General features: G+C 43.0%; 1 protein-coding gene across 3 annotated transcripts in view; it reads right to left on the minus strand.

The window, feature by feature from the left end:
* lrp2a (low density lipoprotein receptor-related protein 2a) overlaps positions 1-20,442 on the minus strand; it is a 337,835-nt gene that overhangs the window by 30,454 nt on the left and 286,939 nt on the right. For all 3 annotated transcript variants that reach the window (XM_087989117.1, XM_043693942.2, XM_043693941.2), the window contains 3 exons: positions 19,882-20,010; positions 5,669-5,889; positions 1,868-2,047 (listed from right to left, as the gene is read on the minus strand). In XM_087989117.1, the coding sequence (XP_087845243.1) occupies positions 1,868-2,047; positions 5,669-5,889; positions 19,882-20,010 (530 nt within the window). The remainder of the gene's footprint in view (positions 1-1,867; positions 2,048-5,668; positions 5,890-19,881; positions 20,011-20,442) is intronic.

Genomic DNA, 20,442 nt, shown 5'->3' on the forward strand with positions numbered 1-20,442 from the left:
CCATTTTGTCCTACCTTCCAAATGCCCACATCCTTACTGCATGCCAAGGACTATTTGTATGCCATATGTAGCATGCAACATGAGAACTAATTGATCCCACAACTAACAGATCACAGTTGAGCATCCAGTCCTGCTGCATCAAGTTGTGAATGATGGTCGACAATTAAATAACTCACCAGTTGAGGTGTATCTACAAAAATCCTTATTCTCAATGACAGGAGCCTAGGATATCTATACAAGAGACAAACTTTAAGCATTTGCAGGTGTCGGCAGCCAAAAGTGCTGAGTGGACAATCCATGTCAGCCACATCATGAGGTCACCAGCACCACAAATGCATGTCTCCAACCAATTCAATTCACTCCACATGATATCGAGAAATAGTTTTTTTTTCATTCTTTCGTGTGTTCGGCCAGAATTTATTGCCCATCACTAATTTCTCAGAAGCCTATTCAGAATCAACCACATTGCTGTGGGCAGGAGTCACATGTAAGCCAGACTATGTAAAGCCTACACTTGACAGTTGAAGGCTCTGGATGCTACAAAAACTATAGGGGTTGACAATATCCTGGCAATTGTATTTAAGGCTTGTGCACTAGAACTAGCTATACCACTAGTCAAACTGCTCCATTACTGCTACAACACAGGTATCATTTCAGCAATGTGGAAAATTGCTTACAAATGAACTGTCAATAAAAAGCAGGACAAATCAAACCGAACAGTTACTGCCCCACAGTCTACTCTCAAAAAATGAAAATAATGATTGAAGGTGTTACTAACAATACTATGAAACAGTACCTACTCAACAATAACCTCTCACTGACACTCAATTAGGAAAGTATCAGGGTAATTTCAACTTATGGCTTTATAACAGCCTTGGTCCAAACATGGAAAAAAGGGGAAGTGAGAGTGACAGTCTTGACATCAAGACAACATTTGACTTAATATAGCATCAAGAATCCTTGGCAAAACTGAGGTCAACTGGAATCAGGGAGAAAATTCTCCACTGGTTGGAGTCATATGTAGCACAAACGTAGATGGTTGTTGCTGGAGGTCAATTATCTCAGCCCTAGGACATCACTGCAGGAATTCCTCAGGGTAATGCCCTAGGCCCAACCATCTTCAGTGGTTTCATCAATGACTTTCACTTTATCATAAGGTCAGAGGTGCTGTTGATTGCATTATACGTGATTCTCCACTTGGACACAATACACAAAATGATTGTGCCTACAATTACACTGACAAGCAATTTATGATTGTCATTTGAGTTCATTGTATGTACACACGCTGTGCCAGTTTCAACTCAACAAAATGGTGACAGCCATTCCCTGGTTCATTCCTCAGGCAATGCTTTGACCAATCAGACTCAATTTGCTTGGTTTAAATTACTGGTCAGCTATCATCTAGCTTGTACATTCTCCATGTAAACACCTCTACCAGAGTTCACTTATCAACCAATCAGCATGTTCTTCTCATATAGAATAAAAAGCTTGATCCCCTTTATACTGGCAACTTGTCCTGAAGGAAAGTACAAGATGAAAAATTTCTGCAAATTCAAATTGTATACAGCCAAACAACTACAAGTTGTTATGTTATAACGTGTGTTTTGTCAACGTGAATTTGCTGTAATGTGATTGATGAATTGGGGACACTGTTTCTAAAGCAATTTACGATTTAAAATGTGAATTTTTAAAATGTGCATAGGCTGTGACGCAATTACAGAGACAACATAAATGCTGTTTCTAAAGCATGATTTGTCTATAACACAGTGTTGCACCAGAACACAACCATCATCTTCTAGAAGTACTGACTGTGTACAAATACTATGTAATTTTAGATAAAACCTCGTCTCAGATCACAGATTGTTACCTGAGTGATTGTAACGATGCTCCTGGTATATTCGAACTTGGGTTAGCCATGGGTTTACAGTCAGCACTTTTATCTTCTGACTGGTACCAAATTTATCTTGTTTCCAGACTTCACCATTCTCTTTTGATGTCCAGTACAGGTGATTTTCAAAAATATCAAGGCTGTAAGGATTGCCTAGGTCTGATAAAGTACATCAAGGATAATGTGTGAAATTAATTTAGCAAAACATCTTTTAAAAGAACACACACTAAAAGGTCATTCAAATTTTTCTTCAACTGTACTTTTCAACCTGTTAAAGAGTAAGGCTGTCTGTGTGGAATTTTCCCATTCTCATCTGACTGTGCTGGTTTCCTTCAGGTGCTCTGGTTTCCTCCCATAGTACAAAGATGTGCAGGTTAGGTAGACTGGCAATGCTAAAATTGTCCATAGTCTGCAGGGATGTGTAGGTTAGGTGGATTAGCCATGGGAAATGCAGGGTTTTGGGGACAGCGTACAGTGGGGTGAGGGGTAGGTCTGTGTGGGATGGTCTTTGGAGGATTGATGTGAACTTGATAGACCAAATAGCCTACTTTCACACTAGAGATTTTATGATTTTTAAGCCCTTACCATCCAGTTTGAAACAGTTAGTAGTGGAAGGCAGTTACCTCTCTCTCTGGAGACGACGTTACCATTAACAACTGGAATTTTATTTTGAGGAGACAGGAGAATATGATTATACATTCAGGATTGATTTGGAGTCCCAATGCAGGGATGAAGAGAAATTCAATAGCACAATAAAGGCCAAAATTTAAATTGGGCATTTTTGATAAGGGATTACAGCTGTACTGAGGGATGATATTCCTGGAAATACATCCAGGGAAGTTATTTGGGTGAAACTGAGAAATAAGAAAGGAATGATCACCTTACTAGGATTGTATTATAGACCGAGGAGAAAGTGAGGTCTGCAGATGCTGGAGATCAAAGTTGAAACTTTATTGCTGGAACAGCACAGCAGGTCAGGCAGCATCCAGGGAACAGGAGATTCGAAGTTTCGGGCACAGGCCCTTCTTCCTGAAGAAGGGCCTGTGCCCGAAACGTCGAATCTCCTGTTCCCTGGATGCTGCCTGACCTGCTGTGCTGTTCCAGCAATAAAGTTTCAACCTTGTATTATAGACCCCCTATTAGTCAGAGGGAAATTGAGAAACAAATCTGTAAGGAGATCTCAGTTATCTGTAAAAGTAATAGGTTAGTTATGGTAGGGGATTTTAACTTTCCAAACATAGACTGGGACTGCCATAGTGTTAAGGGTTTAGATGGAGAGGAATTTGTTAAGTTGTACAAGAAAATGTTCTAATTAAGTATGTGAATGTACCTACTAGAGAAGGTACAAAGCTTGAGCTGAAAACACATTTTCAGCTCTGATCTCCAGCATCTGCAGTCCTCACTTTCTCCCCGAAAGTGCAAAACTTGACCTACTCTTGGGAAATAAGGCAGGGCAGGTGACTGAGGAGTCAGTGGGAGAGCACTTTGGGGCCAGTGACCATAATTCTGTTAGTTTTAAAATAGTGAAGGAAAAGGACAGACCAGATCTAAAAGTTGAAGCTCTAAATTGGAGAAAGGCTAATTTTGATGGTTTGAGGCAATAACTTTCAAAAGCTGATCGAAGGCAGATGCTCGCAGGTAAAGGGACAGCTGGAAAATGGGAAGCCTTCAGAAATGAGATAACGAGAGTCCAGAGAAAGTATATTCCTATTAGGGTGAAAGGAAAGGCTGGTAAGTACAGGGAATGCTGATGACTAAAGAAATTGAGGATTTGGTTAAGAAAAAGAAGGAAGCATATGTCAGGTATAGACAGGATAGATCGAGTGAATCCTTAGAAGTGTATAACGGCAGTAGGAGTATACTTAAACAGGAAATCAGGAGGGCAATAAGGGGACATGAGATAGCTTTGGCAAATAGTTAACAAAAATCCAAAGGATTTTTACAAATACATTATGGATAAAAGGGTAACTAGGGAGAGAATAGGGCCCCTCAAAGATCAGCAAGGCAGCCTTTGTGTGGAGCCGCAGGAGATGGGGCAGATACTAAACGAGTATTTTACATAGGTGTTTACTGTGGAAAAGGGCATGGAAAACATAGAATGTGGGGAAATAGATGGTGACATCTTATAAAATGTCCACATTACAGAGGAAGAATTGCTTGATGTCTTGAAACACTCAAAACTGGATAAGTCCCCAGGATCTGATGAGGTGTACCCCAGAAATCTGTGAGAAGTGATTACTGGACCTCTTGCTGAGATATTGTATCATTGATAGTCACAGGTGAGGTGCCATAAGACTGGAGGTTGGCTAATGTGGTACCACTATTTAAACAAGGTGGTAAGCACAGGCCAGGAAACTATAGACCGGTGAGCCTGACGTCAGTGGTGGATAAGTTTTTGGAGGGAATCCTGAGGGACAGGATGCACATGTATTTGGAAAGGCAAGAACTGATTAGGGATAGTCAACATGGCTTTGTGCATGGGAAATCATGTCTCACAAACTTGATTGAGTTTTTTGAAGAAGTAACAAAGAGGATTGATGAGGGCAGAGCGGTTGACGTGATCTATCTGGACTTCAGAAAGACGTTCGACAAGGTTCCCCAAGGGAGACTGATTAGCAAGGTTAGATCTCATGGAATACAGGGTGAACTAGCCATTTGGATACAGAACTGATTCAAAGGTAGAAGACAGAGGGTGGCAGTCAAAGGTTGTTTTTCAGACTGGAGGCCTGTGACCAGTGGAGTGCCACAAGGATCGGTGCTGGGTCCATGACTTTTCATTATTTATATAAATGATTTGGATGTGAGCATAAGAGGCATAATTAATAAGTTTACAGATGACACCAAAATTGGAGGTGTAGTGGACAGCGAAGAGGATTACCTCAGATTACAACAGAATCTGGATCAGATAGGCCAATGGGTTGAGGAGTGGCAGATGGAGTTTAATATAGATAAATGCGAGATGCTGCATTTTGGGAAAGCAAATCTTAGCAGGACTTATACACTTAATAGTAAGGTCCTAGGGAGTGTTGCTGAACAAAGAGACCTTGGAGTGCAGGTTCATAGCTCCTTGAAAGTAGAGTCACAGGTAGATAGGATAATCCAAGGTTTGGTATGCTTTCCTTTACTGATCAGAGTATTGAGTACAGGAGTTGGGAGGTCATGTTGCAACTATGGTTAGACCAAGACATTGGTTAGACCACTTTTGGAATATGGCATGCAATTCTGATCTCCTTCCTGTCAGAAGGATGTTATGAAATTTGAAATGATTCAGAAACAATTTACAAGGATATTTCCAGGGTTGGAGAATTTGAGCTAAAGGGAGAGGCTGAACAGGTTGGGGTTGTTTTTCCTGGAATGTCAGAGGCTAAGGGGTGATGTTATGGAGGTTTATAAAATTATGAGGGGCATGGACAGGATAAATAGACAAAGTCTTTTCCCTGGGGTCGCGAGTCCAGAACTAGAGGACATAGATTTCAGGTGAGAGGGGAAAGATATAAAAGAGACTTACAGGGCAACTTTTTCATGCAGATGGTGGTACATGTATGGAATGAGCTGCCAAAGGATGTGGTGGAGGCTGGTACAATTGCAACATTTAAAAGGCATTTGGATGGGTATATGAATAGGAAGGGTTTGAAGGGATATGGGTCGGGTGCTGGCAGGTGGGACTAGATTGTCTTGGGATATCTGGTCGGCATGAATGAGTTGGACTGAAGGGTTTGTTTCCATGCTGTACATCTCTATGACTTTCATCTACCACAAAGAACTCTGCCAAAATCTCACCTCCATTTATAACCAGCTTTCTGTCACTGCCATCAAAGTTCATAGACTGTATGAGATTCTCTTTGGAGTCACTCCAGTAAACTCTGTCACCATTAAGATAATCTATAGTGAGGCCAGTAGGCCAACCCAAGTCACGGTTAACCAGCACATGCCGGTGCTGTCCATCCATCCAGGCACATTCTATTTTGGGAATTCTGCCCCAGTCTGTCCAGTAGAACAGCCTGAAATAAAAATTAAAAGCATATGTTAATGTATTTGCTGTATATTTGAAAAATTAAAATACATTTAAATTTTTTTTCATTTATGTGATGAGGGCTAGGCCGGCATTTATTGCCCATCCTTAATTGCACAGAGGGCAGTTAAGAGTCAACCATGTTGCTATGTGTCTGGAGTCATATGTTGGCCAGACCAGAGAAGAATGGTCATTTCCTTGTCTAAAGGACATTAATGAACCAGATGGGTTTTTCCAACAATGGATTCCAACAATACCACAAAGTCATTGACATCTCTTTAGCAGAGTCCATTAGCAGAGAAAGAATTTTCTATTTTGATACAGTTAGTTTTGTTCCCTAATTAAATGTATACTTTTGAAAGCACAGTGGAGTTAGTAATCCAGAAAGTCAACACCATAGAACCTAAGTGTCAGATACACTTTCCACCTCCATTGTTGCACATGTCAATGTTGGCAGCATCAGTGAAGGGACATCAAGATGCTGCCCATCCAAATCCTAGCCTAAGTTACAGGATAGTTCAGTTAAACAACAGCAAAAATGAGCTGACATGGTCACAGATTTGGATCCCAAGTTGAAAGGAAACTTAAGAAGTCTTAATTATTTGACAACCTAATGTTAAACTCATTTAAGTAACTGTCTTGTCCGTGCTTTAGACACTTTAACAATTTATGTATTTAAAACACTTCACAGCCATTGTTGTCCAGTTTCTAGCCCTTTCTCCAGACCAATAGCCAAACATTCCCTTTCCATACATTCATTTGTCTCTCATGGTGTCTGTGCACAGGTAGCAATAACCTGAGCTCCCATTTGTCTTCTTATGCACAACCCGCTAGTTTTTACAATCAAATATCACTGATTTGTTGGGATGGACCCACAAAACACCATCCTCACATTTGCCTGCCTGCGAGCTTTCTTGGGCAGACAGTTCCCATTCATTTCAAAGCTGCTTCTTATATCTAGCAACATTCTGTGCACAGATGGGCTGGTCTTATCCACGGAATGAAGACATGAATATTTGGTAGACAGGAATGTTCATGGCTGAATAATTTGTAACATCATGCACTGCCCTACTTCCTTCCCCATCAAAGTATGCCCAATGAGGCTTAAAGTGTGCTTGTACATAAAATACGTTTTATTTGTTTTTTGCCAATCTGATGGCTGCTGCTTTGTGTGCAGCCTCTATATTTTCTAATAGAATTTTCACAGTTTTCTCATGGCTGTGGGCTTTGACCTTAAGCTCAAATCCTTTTAAGGGTTTGATACCTTTTATGGGGGTCTGGTCATTAGAATGTGGCTGGGTGAATCCAGTTGAATTGGAGGGTGAGTTCCTTATGAACATGCGAACATAGGGTCAAACAACGTTTCAGGCTGAATTGTTTCGCTGGACAACCTTTCGCAGTATCACTTTGAGGCTACAATTCAGCTGCTGGTTTGAGGCTGATGGGAACGTGGAACCTTTGGCTGACACTCAACATATTCATCACTCCCTGGATTAGTTGGGCTGTGAAATGGGTCCAGGGGGAAAGTGAGGACTACTGGATATCAGAGTTGATCGTGTATTGCTGGAAAAGCACAGCAGGTCAGGCAGCATCCGAGGAGCAGGAGAATTGAAGGGCTCTTGCCAGAAACCAAAGGGCTGTTGCCTGAAACATCGATTCTCCTGCTCCTTGGATGCTGCCTGACCTGCTGTGCTTTTCCAGCGCCACACTCTCGACTGTGAAATGGGTCCCCGATCCAAATCTATACTGTGGGGAAAGCCCATCTAATGAGAACATGCTGAATTAAAATGCCTGCTGCAACTTTATAAGTGTTTGTTTGAATGGGGAGGGCCCCTACTATTTTCTAATAATGTTCATAATGACCAGGATACATGGAACTAAGACAGTCTACGTAAAGGACAGTCCATGGTTCTGCTATTGGCTAAGTAAGCTTTAACTTTACTTTATTGGCAAACTTATCCACTTTGTTCTGGGTGTTGGTACAAAAATATAATTCTTGACATAATGTTTAAGTCTTTTCCTACTTCCTTAATTCTGTCGGTCATGGTTTCTGTCCCTTGATGACCCTGGATATGGTGGCATTTATAAATCATTTGATCTCAGTTTCAGACCTGTACCTCGTACCGTCCATCTTTCAGAACAAATCTGTTCTTAATACTTAAGTCCTCCCATTTGCTATATGAGGTGGGGATTGTTTTCTCCTGTAATTGCTTTAACTCAGTGTCACTGATCTGAACTGTACCAGATCTTTGACCTTGGTTTGGCCCATAGCAACAACATCTATTTTTTCTGGAATGGGATGCAGCCATGGTTCTCCTTTGTTCCCCTTCACCAATTCGTTGGCCCTGTTGTTCCCAGTTGGAGAAGTTCAGTGGTGGGCACTAACCTTCATGACGCTGCATTCATGGCCGTGGGCAGTTTGGAGAATAAATTTGAGCAGGATTCAGACGGTAATAGTTTTTATTTGATTGACTTGATTTATTGTAGTCACATGTACCTAAATACAGTGAAAAGCATTGTTTTGCAAGCGGTATGGGGCAGATAATAGTGAACAAAGATGTACAGCAAGCTATGCAGGTTACACTGCACAGGAGGCACGTGAAGCAAAATCAACATTAGCAAGAGCAACATTATTTGAAGTTAGACAGTATATTTTTAAGTCTAATAATGGCAGGGAAGAAGCTGTTCTTGAACCTGCTTGTGCATGTGTTCAAGCTTCTGTCGAAGGAGGAGACTGTGGGACTGAATTACTGTGGTGAGACGGATCTTCGATAGAAATATAGAAGCATAGAAAATAGGTGCAGGAGTAGGCCGTTTGGTCCTTCCAGCCTGCACCACCATTCAATATGATCATGGCTGATCAGGCAATTTCAATATCCCATTCCCGCTTTCTCTCCATCCCCCTTGATCCCTTTAGCCACAAGGGCCATATCCAGCTCCCTCCTGAATATATCTAATGAACTGGCACCAACAGCTTCCTGTGGGAGAGAATTTCACAGGTTCACAACTCTGAGTGAAGAAATTCTTTCTCATCTCAGTCCTGAATTGCCTACTCCTTATTCTTAAACTTTGACCCCTAGTTCTGGACTTTCCCCACATCGGGATCATTCTTCCAGCATCTAGCCTGTCCAGTCCCATCAGGACTTTACATATTTCTATGAGATCTCCCCTCATTCTTCTAAATTCCACTGAGTACAAGCCCATTTGATCCAGTATTCCCTCATATGTCAGTTCTGCCATGCCAGGAATTAGTCCGGTGAACCTTCCCTGGACTCCCTCAATAGCAAGAATATCCTTCCTCAGACTGGGAGACCAAAACTGCACACGATACTCAAGGTGTGGCCTCACCAAAGCTCTGTTCTGCAGCAAGAAACTTTGGATGTAGGTTTGCTCGCTGAGCTGCAAGGTTCATTTCCAGATGTTTCATTACCCTACTAGGTAACATCTTCAGTGGGCCTCAGGCAAAGCAAAGCTGAGAATTCCTGCTTTCTATTTATATGTTTGGGTTTCTTTGGGTTGGTGATGTCATTTCCTGTGGTGATGTTATTTCCTATGGTGAAGTCACTTCCTGTTCCTTTTCTCAGGGGGTGGTTGATGGGGTTTAACTCTGTGTTTGTTGATAGAGTTGTGGTTGGAACGCCATGCTGCTAGGAATTCTCGTGCGTGTCTTTGTTTGGCTTGTCGTAGGATGGATGTATTGTCTCAGTCGAAGTGGTGTCCTTCCTCATCCGTATGTGAGGATACTAGTGAGAGAGGGTCATGTCTTTTTGTACTAGTTGGTGTTCATGTATCCTTGCAAGGACTGTAACAAACACTACATTGGACAAACAGGCAGAAAGTCTGGAAATGAACCTTGCAGCTCAGCGGCAAACTTACATCCAAAACCTCAACCTGAGCTACAAATCTTCTCAAAACTTGCAGCAAGAAATCCTCACTTTGATATTGAAACCCTCTCACTATGAAGGACAGAATGCCTTTAGCTTTCCTCACCAATGATGTTGGCAGCCTGTCCACGGCAATGAGAAGCGTATATTGAGTCCAGGGATGGGAGGATGGCTTCCTTAGTGATCTGGGCTGTGCACACAATCTTCTGCAGTTTCTTCTGGTCCTGGGCAGAGCAGTTGTCATATCAGACCTTTATGCACCTGGACAGTATGCATCTGTAAAAGTTGGTGAGAGTCCTAATGGACATGCCGAATTTCCTGAGCCACTTGAAGAAGAGGTGTTATTGTGCCTTCTTGCCCGTTGCATTTATGTGGTACGTTATCAGTTATCGTCGCTTCTAGGAACTTGACGCTCTTGACCCTCTCCACCTCGGCTCTGTTGATGTAAATGGTAACGTGTCCGTCTCCTTTCATTCCGAAGTCAATGATCAGATCTTTTGTTTTGCCGACATTGAGTGAGGGGTTATTATCATTGCACCATAACACCAAGCTCTCTTTCTCCTTTCTGTATTCTGACTCATCAGTGATTGATATCCATCCTACCACGGTGGTGTTGTCAGTAAACTTGTAGCTGGCATTAATTCTGAAATTGGAAACACAGTCAGGAATGTACAGGAAGTACAGTAGGTGCTGGGAATGCATCCTTGGGGAGCTTCAGTATTGAGGATTATCGCAGATGAGGTGCAGAACTGAGATCTAGATCTCTGAGTTTTGAGATTAGTGCTGGTGTTGAAGGCAGAACTATAATCAATGAGCAGGAGTCTGACGTCAGTGTCCTTGTTATCCAGAAGTTCCAGGAATGAGTGTAGGACTACCGAACATCGGTTGGCAAATTGCAGGGGATTGAGGCAGGCTGGGAGATAGGAGTTGATGTGGGTCGTAACCAGCCTTTCAAAGCACTTCATGATTATGGAGGTCAGAACCACTGGGCAGTAGTCATTAGGGCACACTGTATGTGCTTTCTTAGGTACTGGGATGGCGGTAGTATTATGAAGCAGGTGGAGACTTCGGCTTGTCGGAGGGAGAGGTTGTAAGTACAAAGCTGGGGACTCCATTTGGGCCCATCACTTTCCTTGGGTTGACTCTCAGGAAGATCAATCTGTCATCTGCAGCAGTGACTGAGGGAACAGGTATGTCTGGAGCTGTCAGGGCAGGTGTCACCATGTCACTGGTATTCTGCTCAAATCGAGCATATAAAGTATTGACCGCATCAGGGAGGGATGTGTCTTTGTTCACTACCTTTCCCTGTTTCATTTTGTACCCCATTACATTGTTTAGACCTTGTCACAGATGGCGGGTGAACATATGGTTGATTTGGGCATCTAACTTCGTCTGGTCTTGTCTCTTGACATCTCTGATGGCTTTGCAGAGGTCGCATCTGGATTTTCTGTACAGGTCTGGGTCATATGACTTGAATGCTGCATGTCTGGCCTTCAGTATGAAGTGATTTCCTGGCTCATCCAATGTTTCTGGTTGGGAACACCTGGATTGATTTTGGTACAGTCCTCCACGCATTTCCTAATGGTGGTGGTGTACTCGTCTAGTGCGGAGTACTAAAAAATGGTCCAGTCCACCGATTCCAAGCTGTCCTGGAGAAGCTTTCTCCTTCCTCCGATAAGAGGTTCCTATTTTCTGGGAAGCCTCCTCCCATTTCAGCTTCTGCTTGTCAGCTGGGAGGAGAAACGCAGCGTTATGATCTGATTTTCTTAAGTGCAGGCAGGGGATGGAGCCATAAGCGTCTTTGATGGTTGTATAGCAGTAATCCAGGATGTTCAGTCCTCAGCGGCATGGTGGCTCAGTGGTTAGCACTGCTGTCTCACAGCACCAGGGTCCCAGGTTCAATTCCAGCCTTGGGCAACTATCTGTGTGGAGTTTGCACATTCTCCCCGTGTCTGCGTGGGTTTCCTCCGGGTGCTCCGGTTTCCTCCCACACTCCAAAGATGTACAGGCCAGGTGAATTGGCCATGCTAAATTACCCATAGTGTAAGGTGAATTAGTCAGAGGGAAATGGGTCTGGGTGGATTACTCTTTGGTGGGTCGGTGTGGACTGGTTGGGCTGAAGAGCCTGTTTCCACACTGTAAGTAATCTAATCTATAGGACACAAGACATGTTAGTGGTACTTTGGCAGCATCCTCTTGAAGTTGGCTTGCTTGAAGTCGCCAGCCACAATGAATAAGGTCTCGGGGAACTTTGTCTCCAGACTGTTTGTGGTGGTGTAAATTTCATCCAAAGCATTCTTCATATCTGAATGGAATGGTATGTAGACTGCTGTCAGAATGGGGGAGGTGAACTCACATGGAAGATAGTTGGGATGGCATTTCACTGTAAGGTATTCTAGGTTCAGGGAGCAGGGGCTTGCCAGATTCACCATATCTGAGCACCAGGAGGTGTTGATCAGGAAGCATACTCCTTCACGCTTTCCCTTACCCAAGGACCCTGTGAGGTCCATATGATGTATGGAGAATGCCTCAACCTGCAAGGCACAGTCAGGTATGACAAGAATGAGCCATGTCTCCATAAAACAGAGCACACAGCAGTCTTTCAGTTTCTCGTCTGCCAGGATGAATACTCCAGCTTCCCGCAGTGACAGAAAGTCAGTTAAACTGTTGGAGACATACAAGCTGTCTGAGTAAATGTCTGTTGGGACATTTTTTTCTGACAAAATATTGACAGAGAATTGTGAAAATCCAGTTTAAGGATCTTCATGTATATTGCTGGCCCTGAAACATGAAGACAAATGGTCACTGGAGGGGGTGGACCAAAATCCATTATTAATGTCGAACACAATAAAGTATTTTGCTTGTGTGGCCTGCTTTACCACAGTTTCGAGGCTAGTCACTACTGTAGGTGCCAAGATTGGGGTGATTTTATTTCGTTCCCTGTAATCAATGGTGTGCCGCCAAACACCGTCCAGTTTCTTAATCAGCCATTTCAGCGAGTTATTTGCCAGGCGCTTCAGGTATAGGAGTCCTTCCTTTAGCAAGTTGCTCATGACCTTGGCCAAGTCCCCTTCTGTCTGCTTGAAGAAAGCGTATTGTCTTTGTGACTTTGGATCCAGTCTGCTTACCACTACTTCACCCTCTGTACAACTGCAGTCATTATTCTTACTGGTCAACACACTCTTGTGCTCTTTGAGAATTGCCTGTGCTGTCGTGTCCGCCATCATTTCGGTGGGTCTAATCCACAATTCCCCACTGTATAAATTCTGTGTGTGTATTTTCTTGTTATAATCTCTGCTGGGGCAAGTCGAAACTATGCTCGGCCTCCTGGAAGCAGACGAACCAACATGGCAGACGATGGATCCCAGTTTAAATTCCATAGATTCTGTCTCTGCCTCCTCCTGTAGGTGTCCAATGAGTCTGCTCAGAATTTTCTTATGGGTACACCATGTGTTATCAAAATCTCAGTTTGTATCAAGTGTCATTCTGGACTGCCCTGTGTCCCATAAAAGTCAATAGGGTGGTCTTCTAGGTGTACCAGGGACCATCCCACACTGTCCCACTGGTGCTGCACAGCCACTGAGGAGAGGCGTGGCTCTGTCATTCTTTGGGGATTGTATCCCACTGGGGATATCAGGAGTTAGAAGGTGGGATTACCTCCACCAAATTTGGTTGTGTGATCTCTCTCACCAATTTAACCATTGCTTGTCTTTCTGTAAATTCTGGAATATGGACCAGAGTCTTCAGCCTGACTCCTGTGACAGTGTTAACTGCCAGGGTATCCTGTAGTCCCTTGCAAAGTAGCCCGTGCACCCACAATTGTAGTGTTTCCCTTGGGGGGGGGTGGCTACTGCCCCGGACCTTCCTGCTGCTCATCCCCGTCTCTCACTGCGTGATAGGCCTTTGAAGGTGGAAGGCCGCAATAATAACTCTCTTTCATTCCTCCATATGTGACTGACATTTGTGCTTTTACACAGTGCATTTCTCCTTTAGCTGATTCAGGGTGTTCTGATCCATGAATCTTTCTCCCAAGCTTGGGCTATCCCAAATATCACCCAGTGTTCTGTGAGGGCGTCTTCTGTGTGATCAAACTTTTCACAGGCTTCTCTCACTGCCTCAGTGGTACACAAGACAAGAGTCAGGTTCAGTTTAGCCTGTTTTACAGTGTCATCGCTGTCTGATCTAGGTTAGTGAATTGGAGATGCCGGTGTTGGACTGGAGTGTACAAAGTTAAAAATCACACAACACAATGTTATAGTCCAACACCACCTGATGAAGGAGCGGCGCTCTGAAAGCTAGTGTGCTACCAATTAAACCTGTTGGACTATAACCTGGTGTTCTGTGATTTTTAACTAGGTTACTGAAGACTCCTGTGAAGTATGTCCACAGGCACCTGGTAAATACAGATGGGTCCTTACTCTTTCACTGCCTACTTATTTAATCCCTCCACACAGTCTCTGTATCGTGTCCTACAGAAGCTAGGATTATCATTTTCATGACCTGCAGCTCTCTTCCTCCCACATTGAGGACTGGATAAGGCAGAATAGTTTAGAGGACTCAGGCTAATTAACATTAATTTTATCTCCTCAACATCGTTGAGCTCCTGAGAACCCCTTGTTGCTGGATGCTGCTGAAAAACAAATGGGAGTCAACTATGGGTCCAAATATCAGAACCTTTCTTGCTATGTCTGCCAATTGTGCCACTGTAAATGAGTTGTGTAAGTAATTAGATCTGGCTATCGTGACTGGTTGTGGTCAGTGGGTCCATCGGGGCAGGGTGAGATCCTGGGGGTGTGAAGGGATCTACTCCCTCCAGAAGTGGAGGTCAGGGTCCCTTGGTGTATCTACAAGCCTCTTCTTTCATTTTCTCCCAGTCTGTCCCATAATCTCCCATTGACCCCATTTAATTCCATTGTCAAAAATCATTCCCTTTTGCATGGAAAAATGTGACTTTAATTTTTCAAATTCGTGCTGGCATTTTGAATGGTCTTCGGCATGGACTCTGTTTTCTTTGCCTGCCTGGTACAGGATTCTGAGTGTCTTTTTGCATTTCTCAGTCAGCTTCTCCTCAGCTGTTCACCTGCATTCCGATCACTGACAGTGCATTAGAGCATACCAGAAGGCATAGCGCACTATGTCTGAAATGTACCTATTCACCTGCTTCTGCTGCTTTGGCTCTTACTTTCTCCAGTTCCTTCTTCACTTCCTCCACTTCTTTACTTAGCTTCACCACCTCCCATTCTCTCCCTCTCAGCTGCTCCATGCAGCTGGCTATTGTTATAGCTTTGTTGAGTTTTAAAGTGTGCTTCCCTTCAGCTTTCTGCACCATCTCCCAGCATTTCAATCCTACAAATCCCGGACTCAATGTTTGCTTACTGCAATGGTTGACTAACTTGGGCCACTTCTTATTTAAGTATTTTGTTAATATTTCCAGTCGAGGCACTATACCATTTCTTTTAATTGTTCCTTTGAATCTCCAACTACTCTCTCCTGTGGGTCCTTGATCCTAGATTAGCTGCTTTTTTACTTCTGACTCTTGATCTCCGACACTTTACACAATCTTTTACATCATAGGCCCCTGACCCTACTCTAGCTCTTCTGTATCCTCATAGCTCCTGGATTCTAATATCTGGCTTCTTATTAGCTTGTGGGTCCTCTGACCCTGTATTCAGTTTCCCAGCCTCTGTTTCCTGCGGGTCTCCAACCCTGTACTAACCTATGGTAGATTTATTTTTCTAAGGACCTGTACTAACTCTAGTTGTTTATGGCCACATCACTGGTTAGAAGCCTTCACTCTCTTTTGCCCACTTGAATCCTTGCCATCATGTGAGGCAGCTACACTCTTAATTCAGGCTCAGGCTGAATGTCTTAGAGATCAAGGTTGGTAAGGTTCAACTTTGGAGTTTGAACAAAGAGTTCTCTTTAATGTCTACCCAAGAATTGTCTGTGTTTTGGACAGTTTGATCAGTTTATGTGTTAAAAACACATTGTCCTCCTAACCAAAACAGCACTTGGATAAAGGGACAGATAATTTGGCTTCCAGTTCAAAATAATCATCTATTAACAAAATATTCCTTATTAAGAACACCATGTGAGCATTCCTCAAATTCCTACAATAATCCACATGTTTGAGTGGGTCAGTGGAATCTTCTTCCTCTCTAACATATGATTGGTTCTCTTCCACAAAGGTGGGTCTCTTAGGTCAGGGTGGATCTTCTTCTGGGTTTTCTTGGGTCGCCATCAGGTCTCTGCTGTGAGTCTTGCTGCGAGTCTTCACTGATGGGGTGGCCTACAGGTGTGTGTTTTTATCCCCCTCACCCCAGACCATCGTGAATGTTCTGTGGCCTTTGGCCAATGGGGTCATGAGCAAGGTTCAAAGCATCCAATGGTATCACTCAACACCCTTCACTGTTGCCATATCAGGGTGTAGGAATTAATAACAAAGTACCTAAATAAGAAGTCATCATGTCTGGATGTCTGATCGAAACTTCTCCAATACACTTCTCCTTGGGCTGGATATAACCTGTGTCCCTTGATTTTTTGTGAACTCGTTGGCCTTGATTTCCACTATTCTCTGTAGCTGATAGCTGCTGGCTAATTTTTAATTTAGTTTGGTCAATTTTCTGCCAACTGTGATTTCTTGTGGGTCAAATTAGAGTTTCCAATTTTGGGCCTGCAGTCACTTGACTACAACTGATTTAATTGTTTTTGATATTTTTCTTGAAATGAGTAAGGTCTTTTTGCAATACTATTTTTACACCTTTCCTACATTAACATTTTATCTCCAAAAGAGTCAATCATTGGCTCAGTTTTAGAGGATTAAGAACCATTTCATTGTGGACACAGAAAACAGCTTAATGAACTGATGAAAATTATCTTTCTATCTTTATCACCTCATCTAATAATCTTCTGATTCATTTTATAATCAAGAATTTGCTGCTTATCCTAAGTTGCAAGATTTGTCTGGATTTGATGCTCTCTTATCAGAGAGCTGAAATACACAATTACCAACCTGAACTGCATCTATTGTAACTGAGCTCTAATGGGCGGATTGTTGCTCAGCAATCATGACACACATAAAAATATTAGGAAATCCAAAGCAAGGGAAAGTTGCTTATTTAACAACCAAGTACAACTACTGAAATAAATGCAAAACATTGTAGCTGCTGGAGATCTGAAATAAAATCAGACAGTGCTGGAGAAACTCAGTCTGGCAGCATCTGTGGAGAGAAGGCAGCCTGAGAATCACCTCTGCAAATAAGATATGGGGTGGGGGGATGGGTGGGGCAAATGGTGCGGGGATGGAGAAAGGCTGCAATCAAAATGGAGAAAAATGTTCATGGGCTGAAGTTGTCAAATTCAACACTGAGTCTAAAAGCTGGAAAATGTCTATGTGGAAATGAGCTACTGATCCTCCAGCTTGTGTTGGGTTTTGCTGGAAAACTGCTGTAGACCTAGAACAGAAATATTCTAAAATGATTGTTCTAAAATGGGCTTTCCTTACCCATTACATCCTACTTCTTTAGGGAAGGCAAATATGCTTTGGTCAAACTGAAAAAAAAGCAAGCACAATCCGGAGAGAAAGCCAGTAAAAGAACAGTAATACTTAGAGATGAATGTACTAGTATTTTGAAGTATACAAGTGAAGTCAGATCAGTATGTTTTATTGGCACATGTTACTGGTTTTCCCCCCTTCTGGGAGGCCACACATTTCTCTCAACATTCAAACAGGTTTTATTCCAGTTTCCCATAACCTTGAGAGTTTGCTTTCAATACTTACTGTTATGTGCAAAAGGTTGGTAGTTCAATATTTTTCCAATGTCTAATTTTACACAAAGTGTGTGAATTTAGTCAGTTTTGATTAATTAAGGACATTGGTTGGTTATGGCATGAGATGTGACTGAGCTGCATGTTGGAAGGCAGCCTAAATATAAATCACAAATTTTGTATTATATTTTCTGGCTCTGATATTACGAAGTTTAATGTTTAAAACTGGAATAAATACATATTTTCTAACTCTGCTATATTTCCTACTTCAGAAAATGGAAAGACCTGGAGGCAGCAATAAATAATGCAAATCTTACCTATCCAAATTCCTAACAAGTGATACTTAGAATGTTGAAACTTTATTGCTGGAACAGCACAGCAGGTCAGGCAGCATCCAGGGAACAGGAGATTCGACGTTTCGGGCACAGGCCCTTCTTCAGGAATGAGCAGAGAGTGTTCAGCAGGAGAAGATAAAAGGTAGGGAGGAGGGACTTGGAGGAGGGGAGTTGGAAATGTGATAGGTGGAAAGAGGTCAAGGTGAGGGTGATAGGTCGGAGTAGGATGGAGGCGGAGAGGTCAAGAAGAAGACTGCAGGTCAGGAAGGCGGTGCCGGGCTGGAGGGATCCGGCTGAGACAAGGTGGGGGGAGGGGGGATGAAGAAACTGGTGAAGTCCAAGTTCATCCCCTGCGGTTGGAGGGTTCCCAGTCGGAAGATAAGACGCTCCTCCTCCGACCGTCGGGTTGTTGTGGTTTGGCGGTGGATGAGTCCAATGACCTGCATATCCTCGGTGGAGTGGGAGGGGGAGTTGAAATGCTGTGCCACAGGTTGGTTGGGTTGGTTCGTCCGGGTGGCCCAGAGGTGCTCTCTGAATCGCTCCGCAAGTAGGCGGCCTGTCTCCCCAATATAGAGGAGGCCACACCGGCTGCAGCGGATGCAGTAGATGATGTGGGTGGAGGTGCAGGTGAATCTGTGGCGGATATGGAAGTTTCCCTTGGGGCCTTGGAGAGAAGTGAGGGGGGAGGTGTGGGCGCAAGTGTTGCACCTCCTGCGGTTGCAAGGGAAGGTGCCGGGAGTGGAGGTTGGGTCGGTGGGGGGTGTGGATCTGACAAGGGAGTCGCGGAGGGAGTGGTCTCTACGGAAAGCTGATAGGGGAGGGGAGGGAAATATATCCTTGGTGCTGGGGTCTGTTTGGAGGTGGCGGAAGTGACGGCGGATGATGCGCTGTACATGGAGATTGGTGGGGTGGTAGGTGAGGACCAGTGGGGTTCTGTCCTGGTGGCGGTTGAAGGGGCGGGGCTCAAGGGCGGAGGAGCGGGAAGTGGAGGAGATGCGGTGGAGGGCACCGTCGACCACGTCGCCTTCCTGACCTGCAGTCTTCTTCTTGACCTCTCCGCCTCCATCCTACTCCGACCTATCACCCTCACCTTGACCTCTTTCCACCTATCACATTTCCAACTCCCCTCCTCCAAGTCCCTCCTCCCTACCTTTTATCTTCTCCTGCTGAACACTCTCTGCTCATTCCTGAAGAAGGGCCTGTGCCCGAAACGTCGAATCTCCTGTTCCCTGGATGCTGCCTGACCTGCTGTGCTGTTCCAGCAATAAAGTTTCAACTTTGATCTCCAGCATCTGCAGACCTCACTTTCTCCTCCATACTTAGAATGTAAACTACACAAAATTCTTTACATTGTTAAGAGGACCCTTTTGTTTTAAACATTATTTAACATTGGTTTAAATGCATTTGTATATTACTCGTGAAAAAAAACAATTTTAAACAATCCAATTTCCATGGTTTAAAAGAGGAGAAAGAAATGGTTAGCTATAGAACTTGATTTACAACCTTTCACTTCCTAAAGGACTTTACTGCAACCAATTTTCATTTAGCAAGATCCTGACACAGCAAATGTGATCAGAAAATGGGAAAGCATTGGCATTGGGATCTTCTTCAAGTAATGCCATTCATCCATATATCAGATTGGATCTTGTTTTGATGCCTAATCTAAAGGTAGTACCATCAACAAATCAGCATTCGATCAGTAGCATGCTCTATTGTTAACCTTTCCTTAGGACAGAAATGTACTGAAACTCAACCTTCCGATACTAACTGAGCTCTTTTTTTTAAAGACTATTTAATTGGCAATTAAGTTGGAGTTGGAACTGCTTGTACAGAACAAATGGACAAAGATTAAATTAATCATTTCCATGGATAATATTTGTTCAGAAAGAGATAGTATTTTAAAATAAAAATAAGTTACTGATGTCACGAGGAATATTTATCTAAATTATAGATGAAATCTCACTGAAGAACTGGTGGTTTTAACAATTTACTTACCCAAGTTTAGGATTTACAGAAATAGCAGCAGGCTGTTCAAGTTGAGAGGAAATCAACCATTTCCTGTACCTTCCATCTAGTTTTGCCACTTCAATTCTGTTGGTGCTGGCATCAGTCCAATAAACATGCCTAAATAAATGAAATTGATATCACCAAATCTGTCTGAGAATTCTATCCAGAGCAATTAGACTGGAGTCTGTTGAAAATGTTCTTACATCCTTTCAACTGTCAACAATATGTTATATTAAGAACAATTACAACAGTTAGCATATCCAAATTAAAGATTATTCTTCAGTATTTTATTTCTATTAATTCTATAGAATTCATACTGCACGTAAATTAGATCTCTCTTCCACTTAATGAGAAAAATTGGCAGAAGTAGGCATCTGCTCATTGTAGCCCAAGGGTCTAGTAACTTTGCTTTTTTGCTGCAAATAGATATACCAAACTCCTCCTCCAATTTTTTCAACTGACAGTTAGAATAAACTGTAGACATATACAGAAATCAAGAGTTATTTCTTCTCAGTATGCAAAACCGGGCAAGGTAGAAGAGAGTGATTG

Source organism: Chiloscyllium plagiosum, unplaced genomic scaffold (assembly GCF_037043375.1).
Source record: "Chiloscyllium plagiosum isolate Xiang-an unplaced genomic scaffold, Cpla_swu_hap1 HiC_scaffold_7, whole genome shotgun sequence".
NCBI lineage: Eukaryota > Metazoa > Chordata > Chondrichthyes > Orectolobiformes > Hemiscylliidae > Chiloscyllium > Chiloscyllium plagiosum.